At 39.7% G+C, this 15857-nt stretch overlaps 1 protein-coding gene across 2 annotated transcripts in view; it reads left to right on the top strand.

The window, feature by feature from the left end:
• Positions 1–9428: 9428 nt before the first annotated feature.
• Positions 9429–15857, top strand: part of LOC308103701 (CSC1-like protein 1) — a 44156-nt gene continuing 37727 nt past the window's right edge. The window contains exon 1 of one of the 2 annotated variants that reach the window (XM_080453825.1): positions 9429–9538. Coding sequence is in view for 1 of the 2 variants with exons in the window: in XM_080453824.1 (XP_080309950.1) it covers positions 9541–9544 (4 nt within the window). In the remaining variant the exon portion in view is untranslated. Of the gene's footprint in view, positions 9545–15857 lie in introns of both variants that reach the window. The other variant, XM_080453824.1, reaches the window with a different exon arrangement.

The following is a 15857-nucleotide window of genomic DNA, read 5'->3' as shown; positions in this document are numbered from 1 at the left end:
GTGACAATTATCTGCAGCACATTTTTCTGTCACATGCTTTTTTCCCCCCTTGCACAGCATAATCCTCCGTTAATGTTGGCCTAACACTTTGAGAGTGTACACATGGTTAAATGAACACTGAGGATTTTGGTGTGTGTGCTTCTTTTTCGTTCTGTCATGGTCCTTCTCCCTTTTTATGTTGCTCTCTCTCTCTCTCTCACGCACGTGCCTCACATGATTGTCTTATCTTGTGAGGTTAAGCAAACTACGTAATGAGGAGTCAGTAGTCATTCCACTGGTATGTGTACTATACGTGGTATGCCAAAACGAGGAAGTGTGTCAGTTGTGCCAAGTATGCCAGTTGTAAGTATGCCAAAACGAGGAAGTGTGCCAGGTGTTAGCATGCCAGACAATGAAGTATGTTTCTGCTTTTCATAAAGGTTAAAGGTTAAAGGTTCAAGCCCCCCCCCCCAAAAAAAATCTATCCATGGAGACTTGAATTAATTTTCATGGGTGTTTTTGTCGCACTCCTAAGCCAATAATTTGATGATCAAATTATTGGCTTAGGAATGTGACAAAAACAAAAACATTGAAAGAAATTTATTTTGGGGTTAGGTCTTCTTCCCGTCTCTCCAACTCATTGGTAAACAGAAAATACATTTTCAGGACAGGACTGCAATTTCATCCAATCAGGAGAGAGCACTCATACAGGATACAGAACAAACAAGTGAAATTGGAAGTAATGAAACAAACAAACAAACAAACAAACATATCAGCAGACTAATGTGTGGAACCGGAACAAAATTCAAAATGAATGAAGCTGATGAATTCTTGTTGCAGGGTTCTCTCTCCTGATTGGATCAAATTGGCATTCTGACAAAAAGAAGATTGAAGGTTGAAGAACCCCTGCTCTAAAAGCCATGAAAAAACTTTTCTGTAACAATAAAATATCACTTAGCACCCCTATTAAATATACAATTATTTTCTTTCGGATGATATAGCCTTGAGTTTTCTCCATTCAATCCGGGAACGCATCTGTGTCATTTTAGATGTCGTTGGGCTATTCAAACATAACAGATCTACAAGCTCATAAGCTTGTGGATCTGCAATTTTGGGGAAAAATCATGAACATTATTTTGTGCAAATCTTTGAATATATATACATATTTTTTTCTTTTTTAAGCGAACATTTGTAACTCAAATCTTTGCTTGTGGGGATCCTACAAATGTCTTCTAAATCCTAACGGTTTTCTTTTTAAACTACATCACATGAGGAACAGAAGTACACCCTCCCTCCCTCCCTCCCTCCCGGCCACATCAATCAACTTACACATCGTTATTATTATCACATGATACTATGAAGCTTCAATGTGGATAATTATTTTATGAGTTTTATTACTAGAAGTCATGTAGCAAGACCTAGTGAATATTCAGAATGACGGAGCACGTTGTCTAGACCCTCCAGAAAAACGCGGGCTAAAACTCTTGATCATGCGGGCTAAAACTCTTGATCATGCAGGCTAAAATCCTTGATTTTGCGATGAAATATGCGGGATTTTTTGCAATTTTATAAGGTGAAATATGCGGGAAGTTGCGAAATATGCGGCAATATGCGAATATGTGAAAAATGTGAAAAGTTGCAAAAAATTCGAAATATGTGAAAAGTTGCGAAATATGCGGAAATATGCGATGCGAAGCGCATATTATACGATGCGCATATTATGCGATGCGGCCTTTTTGAAAAAACACAACCCCCGCATAATTATGCGCCATTTTGCTGATTATGCGGTAAATTATGCGATCGCATAATCACATTTTTATCACATGTCTTCTTCATGTAAAGAAGATCTCCAGGCTTGTATTTCTTTGATGATCACATTCTGTTATGCATCAACGTTACAGTGTGAACCAAACCACCTTCATAATTACTGTCTTCATCTATCATGGCACGTATAAAACACCTCGTTAACTTCTCATGCCTTGTTATTAAGCTTCGTAAAGCATTGGTTCTCAAAGTGGGGTCCGGGGACCCCACCCAGGGGTCCTTGGGGGGGTTCCCCAGCTAATTTTGTTCACAGATTTTAACCCCTTTATCCATATTTTATACGTTGGCTATTCAAAAAAAGCAGAAAAAAAAAAGCTCACAGCGCGTCAATTCGTGCCGCACTGTGAGCTTACAGTACATCTGCTATTTTTGAATAATTTAGATTTTTTTTAACACAAATCTTCTCTTCTGGGAGTCCCTGGCACAAAACATTTTCAGATGGGGGTCCGCAGCCAAATATATATACATTTCGGGGTCCTCGACATGGAAAAGGTTTGAGATTACGGTGGTAAAGTCTTCATTCAGTGGCTCAGTCATAAAAAATAATAAAAATACAGACAGATCTCGCTGATGTTATTGATTGACTCTATAAAACCAGGTAAGGGGTTTATAGGCATGGTGTCACTACATTGCAGGAACTGAAATTCTACCTGGGGATCGAGTTCTCCTCCACATTGTGTATAAAACCAGAAATACCGGATTGTGGTTGAATGCCTCCGCCTATCAGTAGCTGTTTACTTCTGTGAATGTGTGCTATTATATGTAGTGAATGGAGACTTTGAAGGAATTTACTGAACATGTTCTGTGAGGTCACACTGACCTTAGTACTATAACTATTTAACCAATAAAAAGTATTAGCAAGAGCTTGTGACTAAATCAGGGGTCTTCAACGTTTTCAGGTCGATCTACAAGCTCTCAACGCCTGCTATTTTCGGCTAATGTTCCCCTCAGAAAAGGAATTTTAGGGTTCAAGTGGTTAATGTAAAAAAACGAAATCCTATCACACAAAGATTTGGCGGACCCCCTATAGTAGCTCTGAGGACCCCCTAGGGGTCCCGGACCCCTTGTTGAAGACCCCTGGACTAAATAATGTAATTAAATAATGTATATTTATTTTTTTCCATGTCCTGAAAAGTAATGGCTTTGGACATAGAAGGTTTCCACCCAACAGGGACCATTATGTTCTTTGAGTAATTTAAGTTCCTATTTATCACAATGAAAACACACTTTCAAGGTTTAAAAAAACAAAACATACCATGACATATTTTTGTTGTTGTTGTTATATTATCAATAGAAACTTCGTTTTGCCAATTATTTGGGGGCCCAACTTGCAATGTCTTCACGACCCACCAGTGGGCCCGAGAACCACTGATGCAAATGAATGGAAACCATTCTAACGATCATGTGATATCATGCACGATAAAACCTCAAATAGTTGCAATCATGCTCGATCATGTCATAGTTGTTACAGGTCTAGTGTGTACTGTGCTCACAACAACGCTCAGGACAACAGAAGGTAGAACAATAACTCATCTATAAGGAATGAAGAAATAAGTTAGATAAAGTGTTGAGAAAGTATAACAGAGAACATGAGTCTTAGAATGACACTGAGCTGTAAGGCCAGGATTACCATCGAGTGACATTAATTTATTGCAAAAAGCGATCCCAGTGCAGAGCACTGCATGAATGCAGATTCAGATATTAATAACAAACTGTCATCCCACAGACTTTAGCAGCTTTGCTTAAGTCTTAAGTTTTTCTACCAGAGGGGTGCATGGTCTCCAGGTGGAGTTGCCTAGCAACCGCTGTGGATATTTCTGAGTGGTAACCTCTGATGACAGGCAAGACAGGGGGGGGGGGCTTACCATCACCTAAGAATTAGCAGCCACTTTGTTAACCTGATTGCCAAACATAGATGGAAATTTCAAAACATTGCAGAATATAGCCAAAAATAACCGAATATAGCCAAACAGTCGAATATAGCCAAATATAGTCAGATATAGACGATCCACAGCCTCACATGTAGATAGGCTGTATAGTACATCTATAATTGTTTTACTTCCTTTACATACCTTTGTTTTATGATTATTTCACAATACCTTTGTATGATTATGTTTAATTATATTGATGATTTGGTGCCGAAAGAAAGAAAGAAAGAAAGAAAGAAAGGTGTCTTTAATTAAAAGACTACAGCTGCAACAAGGAATCAGAAATAAATACATCGCTAAAGACCAGCCTGTCACTCAGGATTTGTTGTACAACACATGCAAGGCTATAAATGTAAAAACGTTGAATTATATTCCTCAGACTGCCTGATAAAATATACTAACAGTGTAAATAGCCTTATAGACATTAGATTAGCCATGTTGTTGTTACATTATGGTGGAGGGGCATCGGTAGCAAACATCTTATACTTCATCGCACCATATCAGAGTTACACTGAATTAAATATTCACAAAACTATCAATGCGTAAAATTGCACGTGCAGTACAGTATTGGGAGTTCTTTATTCACAGGAAGGCAGTTCATAAATATTAAAGCAGAGAGGTAGGGGTTCACTGGCCCCTATACAGCTCATTCTGTATGCATACCTTCTTTTGATTTGTAATGTGTACAGTGCACTGCTACTTCAAAGTGAAGTGTGTTTTACTTACATACGCTTTGTGTCAATTAAAGTTACAGGCAGAAGAATAAATAGAACAATTCCTCTGATATGTGACGATATGGTGGTTTGTGGCTGTGTGACTTGACTATGGTTTCTTGTGTGGGTTTTTTAACCCTTTCAATCCGGGAACGCATCTGTGTCATTAATTTTAGATTTCTTTGGCTATTCAAAAAATAGCAGATATACAAGCTCATAGTGCGGCACCGAGTGCCGCGCTATGAGCTTGTATATCTGCTATTTTTTTTCAATCGTGAAAATGTTTGAGAACCACTAATATATAGCAACATACGTTTAAAAAAACAAAACTGTTAGGATTTAGAAGAGATTTGTAGAATTTGTAGAACATTTTTCATGTCAAGGACCACCAAAATGATATGTATTTGGCCGCAGACCCCCCATCTCTAAATATTTTGTTCCAGGGACCCCCCCAGAAGCAAAGATTTGAGTTACAAATGTTCGCTTTAAAAAATATATATATTCAAAGATTTGCACACATTTTCACGATTTGAATAAATAGCATATAAACAGATCTACAAGCTCGTATATCTGCTATTTTTGAATAGCCCAAAGAAATAAAAAATGACACAGATGCGTTCGTGGATTGAATGGGTTAATGGAGGTTGACGCAGCAGGTGATGTATAGCAAAACAACATGATTGGACAGTGTATATTATGCATTGAAAAATAATGCGTTTGAAGGTGTTTGAAGTAAGAGAGACGACATAGAGATACGAGCGAATAATCCAACAACACCAATTCAACTGTAGCGTGCGATAAAGTAAATAAAACCGTTAGTGATCATCAGAGCTTGAAATGTCTCCACTAAACACATAATAATACTATTCAAACAGAAATCTGACCATTTAAAATTCACGGTAAATATGACAATTTAGTATTCACACAGAAATGACCGGTGTGAAGTGTAACAGTAGTAAATACGACCGTTTACATTTGACATTTGTCAGAACAGAACATCATGTGAAGTCAGTCTGACTTCTCTGAGGCTGAATATTTCAACTGTGATTTAGATGTTAGAGTGGCGTTTGGTGCAATAATGGCATGTCATTTCATTTGAGGGTTAGGGAGGGTTAAAGGGATAGTTCACCTAAAAAAATACTCATTTTCTATCAGTTACACACCCCATGAAGCCTTGAATTCTTGGAGATTTTTTTTGGTTTTTGTCTCATTCCTAAGCCAATAATTGATGACCAGCGGACCATATGCTAATGTCTCCGGTAGGAGACTCAAAGTTGACTCTTTGTGTCTCCTACCGGAGCCGTCGCCAGTCATCAAATTATTGGCTTAGGAATGTGACAAAAACAAACAAATCTCCATGAATTCAAGTCTCCATGGGGTGTGTAATCGATGGAAAATAAGTCATTTTGGGGGTGAACTATGCCTTTAACCTCAACACGAGTAGAGTGTTAGAATGCTTTTGTTTAGTAGCCTAATTGTTATTATAATTAATTTCCTGTATTATATTTCAGATCCCGATATTCTGTGACGATGTGACTAATCAACATGAGGAAGCGCATGATGCACCGCATTTTAAGGAGAGGTCGTTTTCACAAGAATTGCTATTATTACAGTTGTGTGTGTGTGTGTCAGGACAGATTACTGGTCCAATTACTCACCTCTCCCATGCTGACACAGTACTCTTCATGAAGGGAGGAAGAGGAAGGAGGGGTCTGGGGCAGGAGGAACGTTCAAGCAGGAGAGCCCAGGGTGAGGGTCCCCAAACCAGACAAGCTGTCAGCCCTCCTTCACCGTCGGTACCTTCACCACACACTGGAGGAGAGACCATTAGCATTAGAGATGAAGGACGTTTGATCACATTGATTGAATGAATGTCAACAACAATGGACATTTTCATCAATTAAAGCTGCACTATGTAGCCTAACTTTCCTCTTCTACCCCGGATTTGAACCCGGTTTCCTGCGCAAGTGCTTCAATGTTTACCATTTAGCTAATAGAGCCTGCCTGCTTGCTCAGGGGATAAATTGAATCGAGGAATCAGGTCAAGATTCCTGTGCCTGGGTGAGACATGACCTTTGACACCATCTAAATGTCTCAATAGAAGAGCAGGGAGACAAAATACAACCACCCCAATTATATAATAAGTTATATTGTATTAAAGGAGGAGTTCACCCAAAAAATTACTTATTTTCTATCAATTACACACCCCATGAAGCCTTGATTTCATGGATTTATTTTTGTTTTTGTGGCATTCCTTAGACAATAATTTGATGACCGTGTGTATTTCCGGTAGGAGACACAAATAATCTACTTTGTGTCTCCTATCGGATACATTAGCCGGTAGGAGACGGGAATCAAATTATTAGCTTAGGAATGCGACAAAAACTAAAAAGAATCCATGGATTCAAGGCTTCATAGGGTGTGCAATTGATAGAAAATAAGTAATTTTTTGGGTGAACTCCTCCTTTAACATACTCTACCATACAGATTGTATAAGTTATATTGTATAATACAATATAACTTATACAATCTGTATGGTAGAGTAAGAGTATGTAAATACAATTTGTATGAACATACTCTACCATACAGAGTGGATGGGTGCATTTCTCCTTTCCGACATGTCGCCTTTCCGACGTTGACGAACCCTATACCTAACCCTAACCCTAACCATAACCGCACGCGGAAGCCACTAGTCGGAGTGGTGAGATGTCGGAATGGAAGGAGCACCCCAGAGTGGATAACATTTTATTCATTAAAAAAAGTTGCATATAGTGCTGCTTTAACCACATCATAATAATAGGAAAACCTTCAGCAAAAATAGCAATTGGAAAGAATGATGGGGCCGAGTATAGACCCCTGGGGGACCCCGGACAAGAAGCACGGGAATATAGCACTCACAAATCAGCTGGAAAGCTGAAAGCTTCCCCCCAGTGGGATCAAATATGTCTAAATTCCAACTCTGAACTGCCCAGTCCAATGTAACCATACAAACAGCACATTTATGAGTGAATGTTACAGTACAAGTCCTTTACCCTCTGATACAGGTGAAATGGGCCCAGTTCTCTCTATAGTGGCCACTTTATAAAAGTGGCCACTATAGAGAGAACTGGGCACTTTAATGAAGTATAGGTAGGTAGCCTACTGGTGAACTGGGCATTTGTATGAAGTGGGCACTGGAGGGAACTGGGCCACACACTTCAAGTGGTGCCTGTGCAAATCTGTATATGTATCTTTGTCTTAAGAATTCATTACTTATTTATCTATTTATTTATTTTAGAACACGGCTTGATAAACAGCACCACAGCCCTAGAATATCTGTGATATTACATCATGTAGCACTTAAAGCACTGTGTGTGTACACTCTACTCACCCAATAATAGACTCTATGCACACAACAGCCATATTGGAAAGAAATTGGGCCTCTTATTTCCTGCACAGGTCTTACCACTTATACTACTAATTAAGGCTCTGTTCCTTAGTGTAGCACAGTGGTTCTCAAACTGTAATTTTTCACGGACTCCATAACTCTGAAAGGGTCCATTTGGTTCCATTTGTTGTTCATATCTAGCTGTAGTAGAATACAACTCTCGTAGACGTATTTATGATTCTGACGTTTTCAATCTACGAGAGTTGTAGGGTTCACCCCCCATGGACACAGGGACTTTCATCACTATACCCCGTAGACACTCTAAACATGTACAAATTGAAAATAAAGGGGCTTACTCCCACGCCCCAAATGTTAACTCTCGCTACGGGGTAGTAGTTTAATGTAATAATCCATATCTTTCAATAAAGAAGTGTTTTAATGCCGTCTGTGGCCGAATGCCATTTTTTCACCCTCGTTTACTTCCTGTTTACATTGAGTGTAATTCCGGGTTTCACCAGATGGGCGCGTAACTACCACTACCACCAATTGAGAACTTCCGACAGAATCGGCCACAGACGGCATTAAAACACTTCTTTATTGAAAGATATGGATTATTACATTAAACTACTACCCCGTAGCGAGAGTTAACATTTGGGGCGTGGGAGTAAGCACCTTTATTTTCAATTTGTAGGTACATGTTTAGAGTGTCTACGGGGTATAGGGCTAAAAGTCCCTGTGTCCATGCGGGGTGAACCCTACAACTCTCGTAGATTGAAAACGTCAGAATCATAAATACGTCTACGAGAGTTGTATTCTACAGCTACATCTTTTCCATGAGCTTCACAAGGACAACATTCTCCTACCAGCAGGAGCAGGACTGAACAATTGTTTTTATTTTTGTTGCAGGAATTAACAAATAAATAAATAAATGTAAACTTACTCTGGGGGAGCACATATGGGGCACACACTTGCGCACATGACGCGCCCCACACTGCGCACACAGAGCGCAGGAGGAGTGTGTGCGCTAGGCATGGTTCACACGACGCTCGTCTGTCACGAGCGTCATGGTGGAACTTCAACCTGGTTTTTGGCACTTTATTAATTTACAACCAGCACATCTACATAAACGTTCAAATGTCAAATATAAAACGCTTACCCCACGGCCACATATGTAACAAGTTAAAACGGGTGGGTCTAAGTACCCGTATTTTCCGTATTATTAAATAAAAAGCCTTTTAACCCGATTGGTGGCCATTTTATCATAGAGTTATAATGTATCAGAGTGCAATACTCCCTCCCAACCGATGGGGTCACGTAATGAAAAGCGAAAGGTGAAATGGCCATCAATCAGATTTAAATGTTTTTTTATTGAACGATACAGAGAATACGGGTACTTAGACCCAGGCGTTTCAACTTGTAACATCCGTGGCCGTGGGTTAAGCGCTTTATATTTGTAATTTGAACGTTTATGTAGATGTACGGGCCGTAAATGAAAGAAATGCCAACCAGGTTGAAGTTCCGCCATGACTGTAACGTTATGACGGTCATGGTTCAGGTCTGTGTGTGTGTGTGCGCAGACACGGATATGAAACGCTGAAGAGAGGAGAGGAAGCCAGCCACACATTAACCATTAAACCACAGAGCTCACAGCCCACTGCTCTGCACTGTGTGGACATGCTGTTACCACATCATCTGAGGAAATAACTGACACAACACACACTATACAGGTATGTGTTCACCTTCCACATGTTCTATAGATCACTATAGCTCCCAGGAGTTATAAATAATAGCCAGATGATTTAGCTTTTATTAGCTTTAGGTTAGCTATGAGGCATTATTATCAGTTTGTGTCCAAACACAGTGGTCTTTGGACAGGTTTACACACTGATGTTTTAATTAATTAACGACAACGTGCAATGAACTAAATGATTAATGATTAATACTATCTGTGCTGGTTTAACCATCTCTGGGTGTGACCACTATAGTTCTGTGTTATTATCTTATCTGTCTAAGTAACAAACAGCTGTTAGTGAAGCAATGCAGATCAGCTGTCACTTTCTACAGGAAATCATTATTACACAAAGAGATTGTCTTGTGTAATAAATTCATATGTAAGTGAGTGTCCATGATGCAAGAGAACAACATATACAGATACATAATAAAGTATGAGTTTAGTAATAGTTATTGTGGCTTTGGCAGCAACCAGAGGATTATGTGTTTACAGCACAAGTCACTGTGTTGACCAGTGTTGCCATGTCTGCTTATTATAAGCCACTTGGGCTTGTTTTTCTGTAAACCTTTTTATAAAAGTTTTTTTCTTGGGGGGGGGGTTTCTAAAGTGTAGTGCTTATTTCGGCTTCCTTCATTATGTTGTTTAAACCAGTGGTTCTCAAATATGTTCATGTCAAGGACACCCAAATGAATGTGCATTTGTCCACAGACCCCCCCCCCAATCTGAAATGATAATTTGTGTCAGGGACCCCCGTACCAGATTTGTGTGCACACTTTTTTCCCCTCAGGTTTTTTTTAACGTGTTGTCATAGCTGACGTATATATATATATAGGTTTGAATGTGCTCATGTGATGTAGCCTGTAATAGTTGCTTAATTTGGTGTGTGTTTTCTTAGACCCGGTTGCTTGTTTCTCTCGCGGAATGTGGCAACACTGTTGTTGACATGCATGACTCTCTTGAAGCGGGGTTAATCCTATTCCCACCAAGGTGGGGCACATCATCACATCACTAGAGACTTGTGACCATGTGCATTTATACATCATGGACTCCTTTGAACTGTTCAAAGTTGAAGTGTTCTGTCTTACTGTCTTCACTGTAAAACACACTGCTGTGCCTTGTGATCAATGTGAAATGACTTAGTCAACATTGTTACACATTAACCCTCTCAATCTGGCAACGCGTCTGTGTCATTTTCTAGATTTCTTTGGCTATTAAAAAATAGCAGATCTACATGCTCATAGCTCACATGAGCTTGTAGATCTGCTATTTTTGAAAAAATCATGATTTTCTTTTTGAAAATCGTGAAAAATGATGAAAAGGTTTGAGAACCACTGATATAAAGCAACGTAAGTTTTTTTCAAAAACACTGTTAGGATTTAGAAGACATTTTGTAGAATCGTAGAATTTGTAGAAACGTTTTCACGTCAAGGACCCCCAAAATGATATGTATTTGGCCGCAGACCCCCATCTCAAAATATTTTGTTGCAGGACAAAAAATTGCTTGAGTTAAAAATAAATAAATAATGTAGACTCAAATATATAGATTTGAGTAAAAATAGTAATGAAGCCTTGAATCCATGGATTTGTTTTTTGTTTTTGTGGCATTCCTAAGCTAATAATTTGATTCCCGTCTCCTACCGGCTAATGTAGCCGGTAGGAGACACAAAGTAGATGATTTGTGTCTCCTACCGGAAATACACACGGTCATCAAATTATTGTCTTATGAATGCCACAAAAACAAAAATAAATCCTGTGAAATCAAGCCATCATGGGGTGTGTAATTGATAGAAAATACGTAATTTGTTAAGACCTGACTGAGGCCCATTCTACAAATGCCTTCTAAATCAGCAGTTCTCACACTTTTTTGAGAAATTTCAAAAATAGCAGATTGTACAAGCTCGGAGCTCGCTGTGAGCTTGTACATCTGCTATTTTTGAACGGCCAACGCTAAAAATCTAAAATGGCAACAGATGCTTTCCTGGTTTTAATGGGTTAAAGTTGTGTATTCTTAACCCATTAAGACCTGAAACGCATCTGTGTCATTTTTAAGATTTCTTTGGCTATTCAAAAATAGCAGATATACAAGCTCGTAGCGCGGCACTCGGTGCCGCACTACGAGCTTGTGGATTTCTTTTTTTCTTTAAAAAAACTGTTGGGATTTAGAAAACATTTTTAGAATCGGCCTCAGGTCTATTTTTTATGTTTTTTGGGGGGTTTTATGACCTCAATTACACCCATAAAATCTGAACTTTGAACATTCAGTGGATTGTCTGTGGTCTGGGGTTTTCTGAATAATTAGGCTGAAAAGTAATCTGAGCTTGGCCCTTCGGCAGTGAGGTCACAGCCCATTAATCCCGCCCACTCTCCTCCTCGCCCCTCCCCTCCCCTATCCTTTCCTTTGGGGGGGGGGGCGGAGCAGAGGCGATGATTGACAGGCAAAATCCCTCACCAGCGACACCCGCAGGCAAAGATTTCTTTTTTTTAAAAAGGCTTTAGAAATGTGAGAGAAAAACACCTGCCATGGATCAATGCAGTGGAATGTTTTGTTAAAACTTTCTATACACGTTTGAAGGACCATGACAAAGACTTTTAATGTGTGGTAAAACTGAACGTCATGAAACCTTTAAGGGTTAAAGGTGAATTTTGGACCACAGTTTTCTTACCCTTTCCATGATATATCTTAGGATGAATGGTACAGTAGAAACATGTCATAACTCCATCCCGGGGTCCGCCACAGCTTAAAACGTGCCCCAATAGGCCTTGCGTTAGATCGCGTATTTTAATAGCTTTTTTGTTTTGTTTTGTTTTGTTTTGGTGAAATCTGACGTTCATAGTGACAGAACACTATGCCAAAAAAAAAAACGGAAGCCTCGCTAGACGAGATTGAAATCTCGAGATTTCAATCTCGTCTAGCGAGACTTCCGTTTTTTTTTGCGTTTTTTTTTTCTCGTTGTAAACACGTGTAAACATGATGTGTAAACGTGATACAGCAGCTGTAGTTCTCTTCTCAGCCATTTTCATGTCAAGGACCCCCACATTGATGTGTATTTGGCCGCAATTTGATATGATATTGTGCCAGCAGGGACCCCCCATAAGAGATTTGTCAACATCTTTGTTGACAATAGCAGAGGTCTACAAGCTCACAGCGTTGTGTAGAATAGTCTATTTTCAAATAACCCAAAAATAAAAAAGGGCTTTAGGTGTTCCTACTAGTGATGAGCGGGTCGACCCGTAACCCGCGGGACCCGCGGGTCAACCCGCGGCGCGGGTAGGTCGAGTCAGGATTTCAGAGAAAATTATGCGGGCTGAGGGTGAGCGGGTCAGCCGCTCTCCACGAAAAAAAAAAAAAAAAACCCTATTTTGACCAACATGCTTGTTTATTCAGCCCATGACAATGTTGTGCTACTGTAGACATTTAAAGGGACTTTGGGTACTTAAAAGAGCGCTATATAATATATATATATATTCCCACCGCGGGTCGCGGGGCGGGTTGAGCCATAGATTTATATATGGGTTCGCGGGGCGGGTTGAGGCGGGTCGCGTTCCGTCGCGGGTTGGGGCGGGGCGGGTCATGAAAAAACCCGACCCGCACATCACTAGTTCCTACTGTTCCTTGTTTTGCTTGGGACCCCCTGGAACCCCCTCAAGGATCCCTGGGGGTCCCCGGATCCCACTTTGAGAACCTCAACTGGTTTTAGAGAGAGACAGACATTTTAGAGCAGGAAGGTGTACATCCATACACAGACGTCCAGCTGGAGTTGAACAGAGGACATAGTGATTATGTGGCTCATTATCCTTTCATCCACCGTTACCCAGCAGACAGCCATGTTTAACCTCCCACAATGTCAGTGTGAAATAATATGGCCTCTTGTCCATCCATATGAAAACATATCTCTGCTCTTATTACCAGAAACAGATCATATCCCGGGAACAGTTAACTTTTAAACTGAAACCCTATACATTTCATTTGTTTATTTTTTTTTTTCAGTATCTGTACTCTTTACTTGAGTATTTTTCTTTGGACAAATATTGTACTTTTGACTCGACTACATTTCTAGGAAAGGAAAAAGTAAATGTAATTCCCAGGATTTACATTTAGGGCAGGCGAGATTCTCCCCCCCCCCCCCCCTCTATTACCCCCAAAAAAGAAATTTCAACTCAATAGAAAATCGGCGATCGAAAAACCGGCGAAAGTGGCCGTTTTTCAGATGTTTTGGCCATTATCTCAGGAACGTTAGGTCCAATCTGCTCAGTTCAAAGCCTGTTGGATGCGTTACTTTGAGGACATTAAGCACACAATGACACCTTTTCGGGTTATTTAGTTTTTTTTAGGGGAGGCGAGATCTTAGTTGGGCCCTGCCTCTACAGTGGGTACGCCACTGGTCCATATCATGAGAAAGGCTGGTATTGCCTTCATATTTTCTTCTGGCTGCAACATTTAGTAATATCGTTGCTGTCGGGCAGAAACCTTTTATTTCCATATTTAAACTTTTTGTGTTGTTTTTTCGTAAATTAACGTCCTATTTGATCATACCACAGCGTCACACTAAAGCATCAAAAGTAGCAAGCTCGAAACGCTGCGCCAAGCGACACGTTTCGAGCTTGTAGATCTGCTACTTTTGATGCTTTTGAATTTGAATCCTGAAAAAATTAACAGTTTTGGACAAATGAGGTTTCCAAACCCGACAGACGATATATATATCCGACCCCAGTAACCCAGGGGAGATGCAATTCCAAATCTAATTTGTCTCTGTATATCTATACTGGGTTTCTTTTGTAAGGCTATTTAAGTTTGTCACACTTTAATACTTATTACTGCTTTAGCACCCTTGTATTATATTCCATTGCTTCATCATCGTACAAGAATGTTGCACAAAAGTAGTGAAAATAGCAGATCTGCAAGCTTACAACGTGTCACGATACGTTGTGAGCTTGTAGATCTGCTATTTTCACTAGTTTTAAATATTTTTTACGCACAGTTTTGGACATACAAGGTTTCCATCCAACAGCAACGATAACCTAAGTTTGTATTATAGCTTTTTTTATTATACCTTTGGGACCCCAGAGTTTGGCATGGGCCGGGTTCTAATTGCCTACACTACAAACACACAAACATACAGAGAGCTTGCTCTCCCACCCCCCCCTCCAGCTCTCAACAGGGGTCTTCAAGGTTTTCAGGCCAAGGACCCCTTGGCTGAGAGCGAGATAAAAGCAGGGACCCCCATTATGTATTGTATAGAATTTTAATTTTTTCATAGATTTCATAGGCAGCTTCATAGACTTGTTTCACAGCACTATCATGTTGGATTCATGTTGATGTGTATTTCTAGACATTTAACCATGCACTTAACAACTCATTCAGTGCCAATGACGTCGCCGACGTCACGTTTTTCATAAGCCCAGAGTGCCAATGACGTCTCCGACGTCATGAAAAAAAGAAAAAAAGATATATATATTTTTTTTAAATTTCTTTATTTTATTTTTTTTAATTATTTTTGGAAAAAAAAGGTTCAGAACCCAAGATATGATGATTTGAAGATTTGCTGCTCCATTCACTTCTTGTTTAACTTCTTACTGAAAAAGGCTGTATCTCGGCTCCTAAGCACTTTTTTTTTACAATGTATTTTTGGCCTTGGCACAGGGGTGATATAGCCAGAAATATTTTTGGCACTGAATGAGTTAAACAATACTTAGTATACCTGACCTTTCACTCTACTGTACTTAGCCTGCTCTTTTTCCCCCCTATATTAAACCACTTTGCCGAAAATAGCAGATCTACAAGCGCACAACGCCTCGCAGCGCTTGTAGATTTGGCTAAAGTTCTCCTCAGAATAGGGATGCTTGATTGAAGTGTAAAAAATCACACAAAGATTTGGCGGACCCCCTGTTGAAGACCTCTGTGCTAGAAAATAGAAAAATGGGATACGAAATAATATTACCTTTTTGGGCGGTGAAACCGCCCCTATAAGTGAGATTTGGAAAAATGTACTTTTTCTTGGGCAGTGAAACCGGCCCTAAAAGTTTGTACAATTATCCTGCGCTGTGATTGGCCAATCACAATCTATTCAGGACTGTGATTGGCCAGTGTCACATGACACATGTGCATAGCCCTATATAAGCAACCATAACTTTACAAAAACCATAAATTTGTTTTTGTAAAGTTATGGTTTCGTCCATCATAAAGAGTGTTTCAATAAATGTATTTATCTTTTGTACATGATTGGTTGACTCCATTCAGTATTGTGATTAGCTAGCAAGACACCGCCCACTTCACACAGGGTGTGATTTTTTATTTAAATGCACAAAAAGGTTGT

This window comes from Gymnoscopelus braueri (genome assembly GCF_963280865.1).
Source record: "Gymnoscopelus braueri genome assembly, chromosome: 16".
NCBI classification, from domain to species: Eukaryota; Metazoa; Chordata; class Actinopteri; order Myctophiformes; family Myctophidae; genus Gymnoscopelus; species Gymnoscopelus braueri.
This window is presented reverse-complemented; position numbering and strand designations above follow the sequence as displayed.